Source organism: Euprymna scolopes, chromosome 7, assembly GCF_053919585.1.
Source record: "Euprymna scolopes isolate OS-2025 chromosome 7, ASM5391958v1, whole genome shotgun sequence".
In the NCBI taxonomy this organism is placed as follows: domain Eukaryota; kingdom Metazoa; phylum Mollusca; class Cephalopoda; order Sepiida; family Sepiolidae; genus Euprymna; species Euprymna scolopes.
In genome coordinates, this window is record NC_136488.1 from 163,120,556 (window position 1) to 163,135,450 (window position 14,895).

At 34.4% G+C, this 14,895-nt stretch overlaps 1 protein-coding gene across 2 annotated transcripts in view; it reads right to left on the minus strand.

The window, feature by feature from the left end:
- LOC145280119 (myosin-VIIa-like) overlaps positions 1 to 4,522 on the minus strand; it is a 285,982-nt gene extending 281,460 nt beyond the window's left edge. The window contains exon 1 of one of the 2 annotated variants that reach the window (XM_080131876.1): positions 4,011 to 4,522. In XM_080131876.1, the coding sequence (XP_079988002.1) occupies positions 4,011 to 4,031 (21 nt within the window). In that variant the 5' untranslated portion in view covers positions 4,032 to 4,522. The remainder of the gene's footprint in view (positions 1 to 4,010) is intronic. The other variant, XM_080131875.1, reaches the window with a different exon arrangement.
- Between the last annotated feature and the right edge of the window lie 10,373 nt (positions 4,523 to 14,895).

Below are 14,895 nucleotides of genomic sequence, written 5' to 3' on the forward strand. Positions count from 1 at the left end.
ATGCCAAGAAAGACGGATGGACTAAATGGGTCTCCCCTTAATACGGAGGCATAGAACATCTCACAAACCAAGAGTCCATCGGTCACCCCCTTCTGCTGTGACGAATACCTGGGAATAAATAAAATCTATAAAATCCTACAACGTCTTAGTCTATGTTTTGTGAAGAGTCTTCCTAAAAACAGGTCCAGCTCCCCAAAATGGTTGAAGAATGCCTCAGATGCGACTTACAGCAGAAACAGATATGTCATCATATGCATACATATATATGTTGACATGCAAGCACGCACCAACAAATACTAGACGGACCGTTAAGATAGACATTTAGTGAGGACAAAAGTCCGTTAACGTATTAATTTATATACACCCGTTAATCTAATATGTAAACAGCTATATGTCTGTCTGCCTGTTTATATGGCTGTCTGTCGGTCTGTTTTTCTTTCTCCCTATTTTACAACTCTATCGCCTCCGAAACTAAAAGTCAAAGAGCGGCGCTAGAGGCCTAAAATTATTGGATTCTTAACGGACCATTCTTTTATAGGTCTTTAGCCGGATTAAATTGTTTTAAGGGGTCAAAAATGGGTCCAAATTGAAAAAATCGTTAAACATTTTGTACATTCATTTTAGTTTATTTATTCATTAATTTTTAATCGATTTATATGCGTGTCTCGTTGGTACAGTGGTAACGTCACCGGCTTTGAATACTTCGGTTTCGATTCTAGCTAATGGCATCTAAATACTTTTTTTTTTTAACTTTTGAAATCACGACTCTATAATAATATATACGAAATCTGAGGAAATTAAAATATCATATTTAAGCGTATTTTACGACCGGAAAAAGCCGGGTACCCCCCCCCATTAATTAATCGAAAGAAAATATAAGAATGGTTTAAATAATAACACACGTATATAAAACATACGTTAATTTGGTACCGTAGTCGATCATATAGACATCCACCCCGCAGTACACAACAATTAGAGGTCAATTCAATGAAAATAACAGTCGAGTAGAGAGAAACTAACAAAGTCAATTCTGTACTCTATCGAAGGAAGAAAAGAGTCTTATTTGCGAAATCATTTTTAGCTTTTAATTCTAACTTTTTTTAAATAAAAGTAGACAATTCCTATGATAATCTTCAATTTAAAATTAATTGCTGCTTTTTTTTTTATTTTAGGTGATTATTTAAAAATGTTTCAAATTAGCCATCATCGGAGCAGGACAAAACATTTTTTTTTTTTAATAAATTGTAATTATTATCTTATCAATAACACGGTGCAACAATAACAAACGTAATAGGCTCGCCAGAAGCAAAGCTATATTTGTCAGCTTTAATACTACAAGGGTCGTTCCAAAAGTAAGACCTAATTGTTAACTCAAAAACTTAAACGCTGAAGAGTTACGAAGACGGGAGTAGTACTATTAAAACGAGCGATCTTTTGTGCTCCAGAATTTATTTTTCTACATAGTCATCACTATTCTCAAGACACTTTTACCAGACTCTTTTGATGCCTTTGTCATAAAAGCCTGGAGCGCCTTTTGTCACTCATAATACTCGTAATACTGTCGCCACTCTGAAATCAACAAACCCATCTCTTAACTGCGCTTACATTAATTGCATCGGCTTTGTAAACGTTTAACAAGCGCCGGTGAATGTTGATCGGTTCAAATTTTTCTGCATAGAGGAATTCAATGACGCATCTCTGCTTCTGACGCTCGTTCATGACAGGGGTTGCTTTCTTAGAGTCTCACAACGTCAATATCGGCAGCAGAGAGATGAAACTTTCAGGTTATGAATTCATAAGTTCATTCATAATAGCAATGGAATTTGCAATCCCCTCCGATCCATTCGGGCGGAATAAAAAAATAAGGGGCATTGCTTTTGAAACATCCGTTGTACTTAGTTTAACAGAGCGCGGGCACTGACGTCACTGTGAAAAAGACTAATATGTGCACAAACAGACGATGACATTCAAGAGCACGTTTGAGATCACGTTCGGAATCATGTTTTATTTGGGAAAGTACCCAGAAATGGATGTCGTTGTTACGAAACAAAGGGAGTCGAGTTATTATTTGTTTTATGTTCCTTGCGACGTATTCTGCTACAACGTGTTGGGTCCCGAGTGTAACGTTACACTTGAGTTTCATTTTGAAAATCCAGCCAGATAACTTTATATGTTACATAAAGTTGTAATTGAGTCTGTTTGTTGATTTGTTCACAAACTTTTAGAGATAGACCTCCATAAACATATATAGAGTGTACCAAAATGAATTATTTTGTTTCTGATTTCGATTTCAAAATTAATATTTTTTCTCATCATTTTGTTCAATTTCGGGATGAGGCATCCTACCAGACGCCAAACATTCACCCGTTATCTCACATATTCCAACCGAAAGATCTTTTTAAGATTCTAATCGTCCTCTTAAATGCAATTTTTAAAATCTCTCTTGCACTTGGGTGTCCTAGTTTATTTGCCAGGTAGGTTTTGTTGGGACACCCTGTATATCCTTAAACTACGTGCCCCAGAATAACTGGATAAGTATATTTCATTTTGATCAAAGGAGAACAATAGCGCGAGGTCTGCGCTCTCGTCAGGTATTCATAAAAAAAAGAGACTGCTTTCTACTATATTTTGTTTTATTTATGATTTTTAAAATTATAGAAGTAAAAGAAGGAATACAAACGATAATATAGGGCTTAGGTCTGGGAGCAGACTTGTACATAGGGCCCCTCTTTGTTTCCAGGTAAAGGCCGTGTGCGGCTCGATGATTAAAGTCTAAGAATTTGCGGAAAATTATTTCAATAAAATTCACTTTACTTGCATCAACGTTCATCGAATACGTGTTCAGTGTATTCTTGGGCCCTCCCCTAAAAATTGAACAATATCCAGTGTGATATAGTGTTAAGAACTGAGTGCAGAAAAACAACGAATTTGTCATTTTATTTGTGGTAACACACACGCATATAAACAGACATATATATATATATATATATATATATATATATATATATATATATATATATATATAAGTGTATGTGTATATGTGTGTGTGCGTTCATGTGTGTGATTGTGTGCGTATGTATGTGTGTATGTGTGCGCATGGTTGTATGTGTGTGTAGGTGTGAGTGTGAGTACGTGTGTATGTATGTGTGAGTGTGTTTATGTGTGTGAGTGCGTGCATGTGTGTGGGTGTGTATATGTGTGTGTGTGTATATGTGTGTGAGTGTGTGTATATGTGTGTATGTGTGTTAGTATTTGCTCGTGTGTGTGTGTTTATGCATGCATGAGTGTATATATGTTCGTGTGTATATGTGTGTGAGTATGTGTATGTGGGTATGTGTGCGTATGCGCGTGTGTCGAGTGTAGAGTGATCGATTGTTAAGAAAATATCAAAATAAAAATAAAAGCCTAATATTTATTTATATGTGTGTTGCTACGTGTTTTCCTTATCTTCTGTCGGACACACACACATACATACCTACACACACACGCGCGAGCGCACACGCTCACACACAAACACACGCACACACACAAACACACGCACGGACACACAACTACACACACGCACGCACACACAACCACACACACGCACAAACACACACACCAACACACACACGCAAAAACAGCAAACACACAACGACACACACGCACGCTCACACAAGCACACACACGCACGCACACACAAACACACACGCACGCACGCACACACACGCACACACACACACACACACACACACACTTGAGGACTGATTTCTTCTGTGGAAAGCAACCATTTATAAAGTCGCCTGACGAGCACTTTAACCGACTATTTGTCCGAAACATTAGCATGTCATAGTGTCGTGACCATGTAAGTTTGTTTATATTATCAAAAATATATTTTGCTCTTCTTGTATCGATCCCTCTCAATAGCTTCGTTTTTTTTTTTTTTTTTAATCAGGGTATCCGACAATTTGTCCACGATTGAATCAAACATAAATCTGTTGGTTTTCTAAACTTTTGAAGAAAAAACTTACCTTGATTTTTTTCAGCGACATAGCGACGGCGAATTGTAAACTTCTCAAACGAATGCAACTATTTTTTCTCTTTCTCTGGTATCTTTTCCTTTCTCTTTGCACTGCGTGTTTTCGTTATTATATATCATGTATTTATATAGAAACTGCAGAAATATTTATATATTACGTTAAGGCTTCCTTTTTGTTTGTTTGGGTTTTTTTTTTTTCTTTTTTTTGTTTTTTGATTCGGTCACATTTTTGTAAAGACCTGTTTGTGTCCGTCGATACACTCTCGTCTAGGAGAAAAAAGAACAGCGTGTATCTTACCAAGTCTAGCCGGTGTGCGACTACAGTTTGTGCGAATGGAGGGGAGGAATAGGGCTAGACGTTTGATTCACTCGCGCTGACGACACGGCTACAACAGGTGGGCTCCTGAGCATAAATAAAAAAATAAATAAATAAATAAAAGAACGAAAAAAAAACACACACAGTAGGGCCAGAGGTGACAAGTCGACTCATGATATAGCATGTATGTGTAGGGGATGGGAACAGTTAACTCATTGTGTGTGTGTGTGTGTGTGTGTGTGTGTGTGTGTGTGTGTGTGTGTGTGTGTGTGGAAGAATGCCGCGGCGGGCGGGGTTGTATCAACAATTTCTCTTCTAATATTTACAACGCAGGAGATTTCGCGTGCTTACAAACTGATTTGACAAACCGAACGCAATGTCTGACTATTTACACCTATATCCGAGCAAGTTAACTGCTTTTTTTTTCTGTCAAGAATAAACGTAAAGAAAGGAAATAAAATACAATAAAACCCGCTGAAATATTCGTTTACGCCGTTTAACGATAATTGAAAATAAAAAAAATAAAAAAATAAAAAAAACCCATGCAGAAAACACATTCATGAGAATAAAAAGGGTTGGGATACCATTGTTGGTTTCCTTTTATACATTTACCTGCAAAAATTATTGTATATTTTGCAAATCTCTTCCCTTTGATGAGAAGAATTGCATTCTCCGAAACTTCATGGAATAAGTTTTTTCTTGTTTAATTGCATTCCTTGCCAGATAATTAAAAATTTTGTATACCTTCCTTACAGGATTATAATGTTTGTTTGAAAATTTGAATGACATTTCTATCACAAGATTTTTATTATATATATATATATATATAGAATATAACAAGATTTTTAATATATATATATATATATATATATATCGGGAAAGAACACCACAAAACAGGAAGTAAAGACCACCTTCTTTAAAAACAACCGGAGATGGAACAATATACCTTAAATTACTCCACTAAAAATATACCAACACCAAGTAACCAGCTGTATACAAGAATCCTACTATCGAAAATTGAAGATGTAATTCAGAGGATGAGATGGAAGGTTATAAACGAAACAAACATCCAAGAGAATGTGAAAAACAATTTTGGATTAAAATCTATAAAATACCCGAGTAAAGTGGAAGAATTAGAAAATTTTGAAAAAGATTTACTAGACATTATCGCTAAGCTTGAATTTAAACATAGATCAAATCAATTTCAAAAAACAATGACAGCTGATATCAAAAAAATAAAAAGAGAAAATGAGACGATTGTTTTCTCAGATAAAACGAAAAATTTATATAAAATGGAAAAGGAACAGAAAAAACAACTTGTACTAAACTCAATTACAGAAAAATACCAAGTAGCAAGAAAAGATACTTATAAATCTATTAACCAAGAGGCTACAGAAGTTGCCACAAAATTAGGTATAGAATACAGAGTAAATAGGTTAGCAAAGAAAAATGTGTTTATAACTTTAAAAGACCACAAGGAAAATTTTAATAATAGGCCAACCTGCAGGTTAATAAACCCGGCTAAAAGCGAAATCGGTCTAGCTAGCAAGTCTATACTTAGAGAAATAGTAAAAGAGATAAAAAGAAAATCAAATCTTAATTTGTGGGCAGACACTAGCGCGGTACTGGACTGGTTTAAAAACATAACTGAACCACACAAATGTAAGTTTACACAACTGGATATCGTCGATTTTTACCCTTCAATCACTAAGGAAATCCTAGAAAAATCGTTGATCTTCGCATCAAAATATAGAAAGATAAGTGAGCTCGATAAGGAAACAATCATGCAAGCTCGACAGACCCTTTTATTTTTTGACGATAAAACGTGGGTCAAAAAATCAAACCCCGAAGACCCCTTTGACGTCGCGATGGGGGCGTATGACAGTGCCGATATCTGCGATCTGGTTGGACTTTTTCTACTGGAGACCATGAAATATAAATTCCCAGATCACTTTTTTGGATTATATAGAGATGATGGACTTTGCCTATCGCGTGACTACAATGGATGTGCACTAGACAGGCTTAGAAAAGACCTAACTGAATTTTTTAAGGAACTAGGCTTTAAAATAATAATACAGACAAATTTAGATAGAGTAGATTTTTTAGATGCCACTCTAGATCTCGAGAAGAAAATACACAAACCCTTTCACAAACTAAATGAAAAACTCATGTATATAAATAAGGGTTCATGCCACCCATCCACAGTGTTTAAAAATATGGTAGCGAACATTAGCCAAAGGATTTCACGGCTTTCTTCGAACGCTGAAGTGTTCGAGAAAGCAGCACCATATTATAATGACGCACTGCATCAAAGTGGGTTCAATGAAAACATAAAATTTCAACAAACCCAGAATAAAGAAAATATAAAACGAAAGAGGAAACGGAAAATAATCTGGTTCTTACCTCCGTTTTCATTGAACACTAAAACTAGAGTAGGGCATTGTTTTCTTAGCCTTCTAGACAAACATTTTCCAAGAACACATAGACTACATAAACTTTTTAATAGAAACACGGTGAAAGTTAGTTACTCGACAGCTCCATCAATAAAGTCGATAATATCCAAAGAACCAAAAAAGATAGATAACGCAGGCTGCTCTTGCAGGACCAAAAATAGCTGTCCATTGGAGGGTAATTGTAAAGCTGAATCCCTTGTCTATGAGGCCACAGTAACGGAACAATCCACAAATATACCGGAAATATATATAGGTATGACAAAAGGCCAATTTAAACAAAGATATTATGCACATATGAGCTCCTTTAGAGCTAAAACAAGGATGAATACAGCATTAGCTACCCGCGTGTGGGAGCTTAAAGAAAAAAATACACCCTTTTCCATAAAATGGAGAAAAATAGAGCATAGACCAGCATACGTCCCGGAATTAAGTCAATGCTCACTCTGTAACGCAGAGAAATACTACATCCTCCGGTCCATTCATGACCCAAAAATAAAATGTTTAAATGTGAGGAGTGAAGCTTTGAAAAGTTGCATACATAGAAGGAAGGGTCTCCTAATAAATTGGATCAATGAAAAGAACAACACTTAGATGTTGTTTATATATATATATATATATATATATATATATATATATAAGGAAAAAAAATTGTAAATACATAAATAATTAGTCGGTAAACTTGGATTTTAATCGCAATTATATTATAGATTTTTAATTAAGTCATATATATATATATATATATATATATATATATATATATATATTATATTTTATAAATGTAATTTATAATCTATTTCGAATTTAAAACTATAGAAAAATATAATAATGTTAATAAACTAGGGAAATCACTTAGGATAGATAAATACTCACTTCCCCAAACCTTGAAAGATTTGGGTTTTTAAAAAATAATTTTTAAGCGTATTTCGAAATTTTTAAACGTGATTCGATATAATTAAAAATATAGTTTTTAAAACTTTAAACGTATTTTTGGAAATTTTTAAATGTTCGATATAATTAAACGAATTTTTAAGTTTTTAACCGATACCAATACAGATTTTGAAGTTTTTATACATAAGGAAAGAGATTTTAAAATTAAATGGGGTTCAAATTAAAATCGATTCATATAAAAAAACATTTTTTCGAAATTAGATCTTAAATTTAAATAATTCAAAGTTGAAAATTAGGTATTACATTACCCGATATATATATATATATATATATATATATATATATATATATATATATATATATATATATATATATATATATATAGAGAGAGAGAGAGAGAGAGAGAGAGAGAGAGAGATAGATAGATAAAAAAAAAAAGGGGGGGGGATTAAACAAAACGAGATTTGAACGTGGATTCGCGAGGTATATATACTTCACACTTCCGGTTATAAGATAGACGAATATTGGCTGAAGAGAGCTCGATAAGGATACCTTAAACGGGCCTTATTATCGGGCTTGAAACCGACGGTACCAATGACCTGTCTCAACTAACAACTTTCTGTACACAAAATATATATATATATATATATATATATATATAACTACTTAATTTACTCACATAAAATTAATATATGAAAGTATAGATTTATACGTAAACTTTAAGTATTTAATTCAAAAGTGCTCATTACGTAGGTAGAGCTAGTTAGTAAGTTATAAAATATATAAGGCGATTAAGCTACACTGAATACTCCGCGTTTCATCCACTCTAGGATTCTTAAGGCTTATGCGAGAATTTTGTGGTTATATAAGCACCTTCTATTGAGTTTTTAGTTAGCTAATCAGCTTTCTAGTATCTACCGCACCATTCCTAATCAACCAATGAGAAGGTACAGTTGACCTCCGGTTGACCCGTTCCTTTGTGTGTGCTATTTAGCGTAAATATCTAGTGCCTTGACCTGTTTTAAATCTAGGTTATTTTTTTATATGTCTGTTTATATATATATGTGTGTGTGTGTGTGTGTGTGTGTGTGTGTGTGTGTGTGTGTGTGTGTGTGTGTGTGTGTGTGTGTGTGTGATAGTTTATGTATATGCATGTTTATTTATTTATTTATTTTATTTTTTTATTTTTTATTTTCTATTGTTTTTGTTAGTTTTAAAATTATTTTGTATGTCTATCCCAGAGTAAATTTTATCCTGTGAACACAGTTGTTCACTATTTCTCTCCTCCAGTTTAATAGATGTTGGGGTTCTTTAAAGTAAATTTTTCATGAAGGCATAATCTACATGGATCGTCCAGGTCTCTACATGTGTTTGCTTGTCTTACTATTTTTCGACTACCGGCGAACGTCCGCTTTCCTTGAGTTCCCAGTATTTGTTTGCTAGAGTTGTTTTCATACGGTGTTTTTTATTATTGAATACACTTATGTGGTCATAATATCGAGTTTTGAAATCTAAGGAAGTCATACCTACGTAATATTTCTTGTTATTCGTGTTTTCTTTCGCAAATATTGTGGCCTGGTAAACTATGCTTTTGGTTAGACATTTATTTTGAAGTGGGCAAAGTGTGCGGTATCTACAGTTGCATTTATCTTGTTCATTATTAGTATTTTTATTTTTATTTTTAGTATGGTTGTTGTTGCCCGGAGTTGGTTTATTATTATTATTATTATTATTATTATTATTATTATTATTATTATTATTATTATTATTATTTTATAACTTACTATATATATATATATATATATAAAATGAACTCATTTTTCCCCTGTGATTTTGACGTTAATAGGCTTAAAAATCAATACATTTCATGCAAATGTAATATGCACAAAATGCAGCACAATATCTGAGGTGTGTTATAGGCATATTACCTCTCTACTTCCTCGATAATCGTAGATTCTGATATTTTTTTGTCTGTTGAGAGTTTACTGCCAAAATCGGTTAATATCAATGCAAGTAGTAAAATCTTTTCTCTCTAATAAATTCCTCCTTCCCCTGCCACCCATTTACACTGTTGCGTGATCGTTCACAAGGGACAGTTAAGAACGAACACCGGTTTCGGTTTTCTGTACTTTGTAGTTGAGAACTTGGTCATTTACAGATGGTAGTGTCATCAGCATAAATGTCTACAAATGATCTTAGGGTGTGAAACTACTGGCGTAGAAAGCTCTCCTACATCTAGGGATCTGTACTGTGTAAGGGTGTGATTTAGCTGCTTGTCAGGTTTATCGAGAGTATTTACAACATGGGGGCTTCAGTTCAAGCAGAGGGACGCAACTTTTCGTCGGTGGGACAGAGGCTGCAGCTTAGATGACAGTTCAGGACCTATCAGGTTGGAGACTCTCTTGTCTAGGAGCGAAAGACTAGTAGCAGATACATCAGCCCAAATGTGACAACAATACTCCATACATGAGCGAATGGTGGCCTTATAGAGGTACAGGATACTTTTGGGCGTTAGTAGCTTTCTAGACAGTAGAGAGAGCCTACCTTCTTCACAGTGGTCCTGGCAATGCTCTCAATGTAATTGTTCCAACTCATGTTTCCTGTGAACGTTAGACCGAGGAGTTTAAAAGAAATACTTTCAGATAATGAATCTTTGGCCATTGCTATTGGTGATAGAGAAGCGCCCATACTTACAAAACTGTTTAAACGTTGTCTTAAGGAAAATTGCTTCCCATCACCCTGGAAAATCTCATCAGTATGCCCTGCATTTAAGAATTCAGGTGATCACTCATCCCCCTGAGTACAGGCCAATAAGTCTCCGTGAGTCATGAGTAAGTTATATCTCATAGGATTAGCAAATCTCTCGACGGAGGCAACCTTTCTAGAGCAATTGCCCTTGGCATATCTAAGGCCTTTGATAGGGTATGACATAAAGGGTTACTTCACAAGATCTCTAGCTATGGTAAAGCTGGAAATGTTTCCTCAATTATTAAATCATTTCTTTCTGACAGGTTCATAAACTAGTAGTAGTAGTTGATGGGCAAAAATCAGAAGCTAACAGTATTAATGTTGGAGTCCCTCAGGGGTACATCCTGGGCCCAACTCTTTTCCTGATCTACATTAATGATCTTCCAAATCACATCCTTACATCATTTGTAAACATTTATGCTGATGACACTACCATTTATGGTAGCACATCTAAGTCAATAAACGACCAAGTTCTCTCCGATTCTCTTTCCTCTGATCTTGAGCATGTGGTACAATGGAGAAACGAGTGGCTGGTTACTTTTAATGCATCTAAAACCAACGTTCTGATCCCCATCTGGGATCAGTTGAAATGAATGGCTCTCCTCTTGATCTTTACTCTTGATCTTAAATGGAACAGGTACATCAAATCTGTTGCCAATGCCGCTGGGCAAAAAGGGTGGGATCCTTCTATCGATCCAGTAGATATCTCACTGCTGATGCAATTCTCTATCTATATAAGAGCCAGGTACGTCCAAGGATGGAATACTGTTGCCACATCTGGGCAGGAGCTGCTAGAAAGGACTTGTCCTGCCTTGATAGAGTTCAAAATAGATTTCGTAGCCTTGTAGGAGATGTCCTTTTCTCTTCCCTGCAACGTCTATCTCACAGAAGAGATGTTGCGAGTTTGTCTCTGATGCATCGTTATTTTCATGGAAAGTGTTCGACTGAGCTTCAATCTATGGTCCCTCTTGCCAAACTTTCACAAGAAACACTCGTCTAGCTGAAAACACTGTCAATAATTCCCCCCACTTTTTATCTGTGTCTAAACCTAAACGTAGATTCCATGAACAAAGCTTCTTTCTTAGAACTGCCCACCTGTGGAATTGTCTTCCGTTTTCCTGCTTTCCAGCTGACTACAATATGGTTGTCTTCAAGTCTAACGTAAACAAGTTTCTGATGAGCCGTTCCACTTGTTAACAAAGTTATCAAACTTCCATTACTAACGATTACTATATTGTTCAATTTCTACTGTGCACTCTTTAACCCTTGTCCTCGAGTGACCGCTTGGCCTTGATAAGTGGTGATGCCAATGTAAAGAAAAAAAAGGTATTGAAGGAAACAAGTTTAGTCTTGGCAGCATTGAATGTGACCATCCATTTTTGTCCCCATTCCACTACAGATTGGAGGTCATCCTCTAGTGTTTTTGTCATTTCATTTGTTTTCTTGTCATGCCTGTTATAGAGTGTGGTGTCATCAGCATATATACCCATCTAAGGGGCAATTTTGTCAGGGAGGTCATTTATGAATATTAGGAATAATAAAGGTCCAAGGATAGACCCTTGAGGCACTCCCGCATTTATATCATATTGTTTAGATGTACGACCATCGAGGACAACCTGGAATTTTCTCTTATCTAAGAAAGATTTAATTATGTTTAGTATTCTTCCAGTGATACCGTATGATCTGATTTTCCTGAGAAGACCTTCATGCCATACCCTGTAAAAAACCTTAGATATATCTAGACCTACCGCTGTACCTTTCCTTGCTTTGTCCAGTGAATGATATATATGTTCAGAGATTACAGTTAGGATATCTGCTGTGGAACGAGCTTGCCTAAATCCATATTGTTGGTCGGTCAGAAGTTTACCATCTGTAAAGTGATGGACTAGAGCTTGGTTAATTATGGACTCAAATATTTTAGCGAAAAGTGGGAGGAGGCTAATCGGGCGATAATTTAATTGGTCAGTTCTTTCACCAGAATTCTTGAAAACTAGTACCACAGAAGCAGTTTTCCAGCAGGCAGAAAAGCAAGCTTCATTAAGGCATTTGTTGTAAAGTTTGGAGAGAACTGGAGCTACTTCGGTGGAGCATTTTTTTAATAGCACAGCCGGGATGAGATCAGGTCCACATGCTTTTGAAGTGTCAAGGTTTTTTTATGATAGCATGCACTTGAGATCGGGTGATTTTCAGATCGTCTAGTGTGGCGTCTGTCCACAAAGGAAAGTCAGGGTAGGTGTCCAGTGTGGAGTTGGAGGCAAACCGACTGGCAAGCATGTTAGCCTTCTCAGTTGCTGAGCAAACAACTTCATGTTGGATGGTGGGGGGGGGTTGATTGCCCATTATTTACTACACTGCGCATGTATCAAATTTTAAAGTTTCAAATCCGAATTTTGGATGTGTTTCATTTTTTAACTTTTGTGTTTAACATGTTTTCATTATTTTTACAGAAAAAGCTACTTTTAAATTTTTGAAAAATAAATTAATCATTTTCTTTTAGTGAGCCCAATATTGCTAATATACTATTAAATAGGAAATGCTTTGAAGAATCGATACCAAAAATAAAAAATCGATAAATAACTGCGCATTGGGCTAAAAATACGAGAATTTATTTTAGCAATTTTTTGTTGATTTACCTATATGATACTAGATGTAGGAGTTATTTTCAACATATATGACGCCTAGCATTCACAAAATGATCCCCATCCTCATCATTGCTTAGTTTCGGGGGTTATATATATATATATATATATATATATATATATATATATATATATATATATATATATATATATATATATATATATATATATATAAAGAGAGAGAGAGAGAGAGAGAGAGAGAGATTTTTTTATTGTTGTTATTTTTTAAGCGATACATACGGTTAATATTGGCGCCGCCTCGTCGCTCATTTTTTTTATTTACTTAGAAAGTCGCCCTTTTTAATTTGGACGTATATCACATTTTTATGTATTTATTATTTTTTTAAACAGTAATCTACGTACACCCGTGTTTCAAGGTTTTTACCTCTCATCGCTTAAAAAATAACAACAATAACAAAAATCTAAATTTATAAGCGATTGTATTGTGGGGAAAGTGAGGATTGTAGATAAAAAAAAACACACACACACACAACTGCTCACGTATCAAATTTTAAAGTTTAAAATCCGAATTTTGGATGTATTTTATTTTTTAACTTTTGTGTTTTAAATTTTGTGAAATTTGTTGAATATGTCAATAATTATAATTATCTTTCAGATTGGAAAAAAAATTACGTTTTCATTATTGTTATGAAAAATGCTACTGTTAAATTTTTGAAAAATAAATTAATAATTTTCTTATAGTTAGCTAAATATTGCTAATATACCATTAACTCGGAAATGCTTTGAAGAATCGATACCAAAAAAAGAAAAAATCAATAAATAACTACGCATTTTGCTAAAAATACGATAATTATTTTAGCAGTTTCTTGTTGATTTACCTATGGTGGACCAAGTATGATCCTAAATGTAGGAGTTATTTTCAACACATACGACACCTAGCATTCACAAAATGATCACCCATCCTCATCGTTGCTTAGCTTCGATATATATATATATATATATATATATATATATATATATATATATATATATATATATATATATATATATATATAAGCAAAATATTTCTTTTAAACCGTTTAAAATAATTAAAATTAGAATATTAAATAATTTTCATTCTTTAATATTAATATCAGAAATAGATTTCCGATTTTTCGTGGTCACTTCAAAATATTTTTTTTATAGAAAAACGTTTTAAATCACTTGTTCATGTATAAAATTGAGACGAGTTATCTCCCTTAACAAAGCACGATCGACAATACAGTTCGCTAGCGAACGAAGGGAAGCCATTTTTCAAGCACTACCAATCACTGTGTGAATTTCAACATTTGAATTATTTCCCTTACAACCCGTGATGAATTAAGATCAACGAATGTTCAACACTTCCATTGGCCATTATTCAATCAAATCGATTGATTGCCTGCTCTAGTCGGGGATCAACCACGATGCAACGGGAGAAAGCTTTACATGTTTTCCTGTAGTGACTTAGTCTATAATGCATTGTAGTTTACATTGCACTGTAGAGAACATATTTTGAGTTTATAAAATTATTTTTGGCGCTTCTACAAAAATCTGAAAATTTTTTGCGACGAGATTTTGTAGGCGATAAATGGAGTTTTAAGCTAAAAAAACAAAACCAATGGTCTTGACTATTTTTCTCTGTCAATTCTAATAAGTTACAATGGCAGCTTCCAAATTATGCGGTCAAAATTACCTGAATATTACTAAATTATAGTAAAAAAAATTTTAATCGTGTTCGCAAGTGAAAAAAGGTCGCCATCTTGTTTAAATCGAAATGGAAAATTACCTCCCTTTTAAACTCTCCTGTGTCTTACAAACGTTTTCATCAAATTCTATTTTTTTATTTTCTTT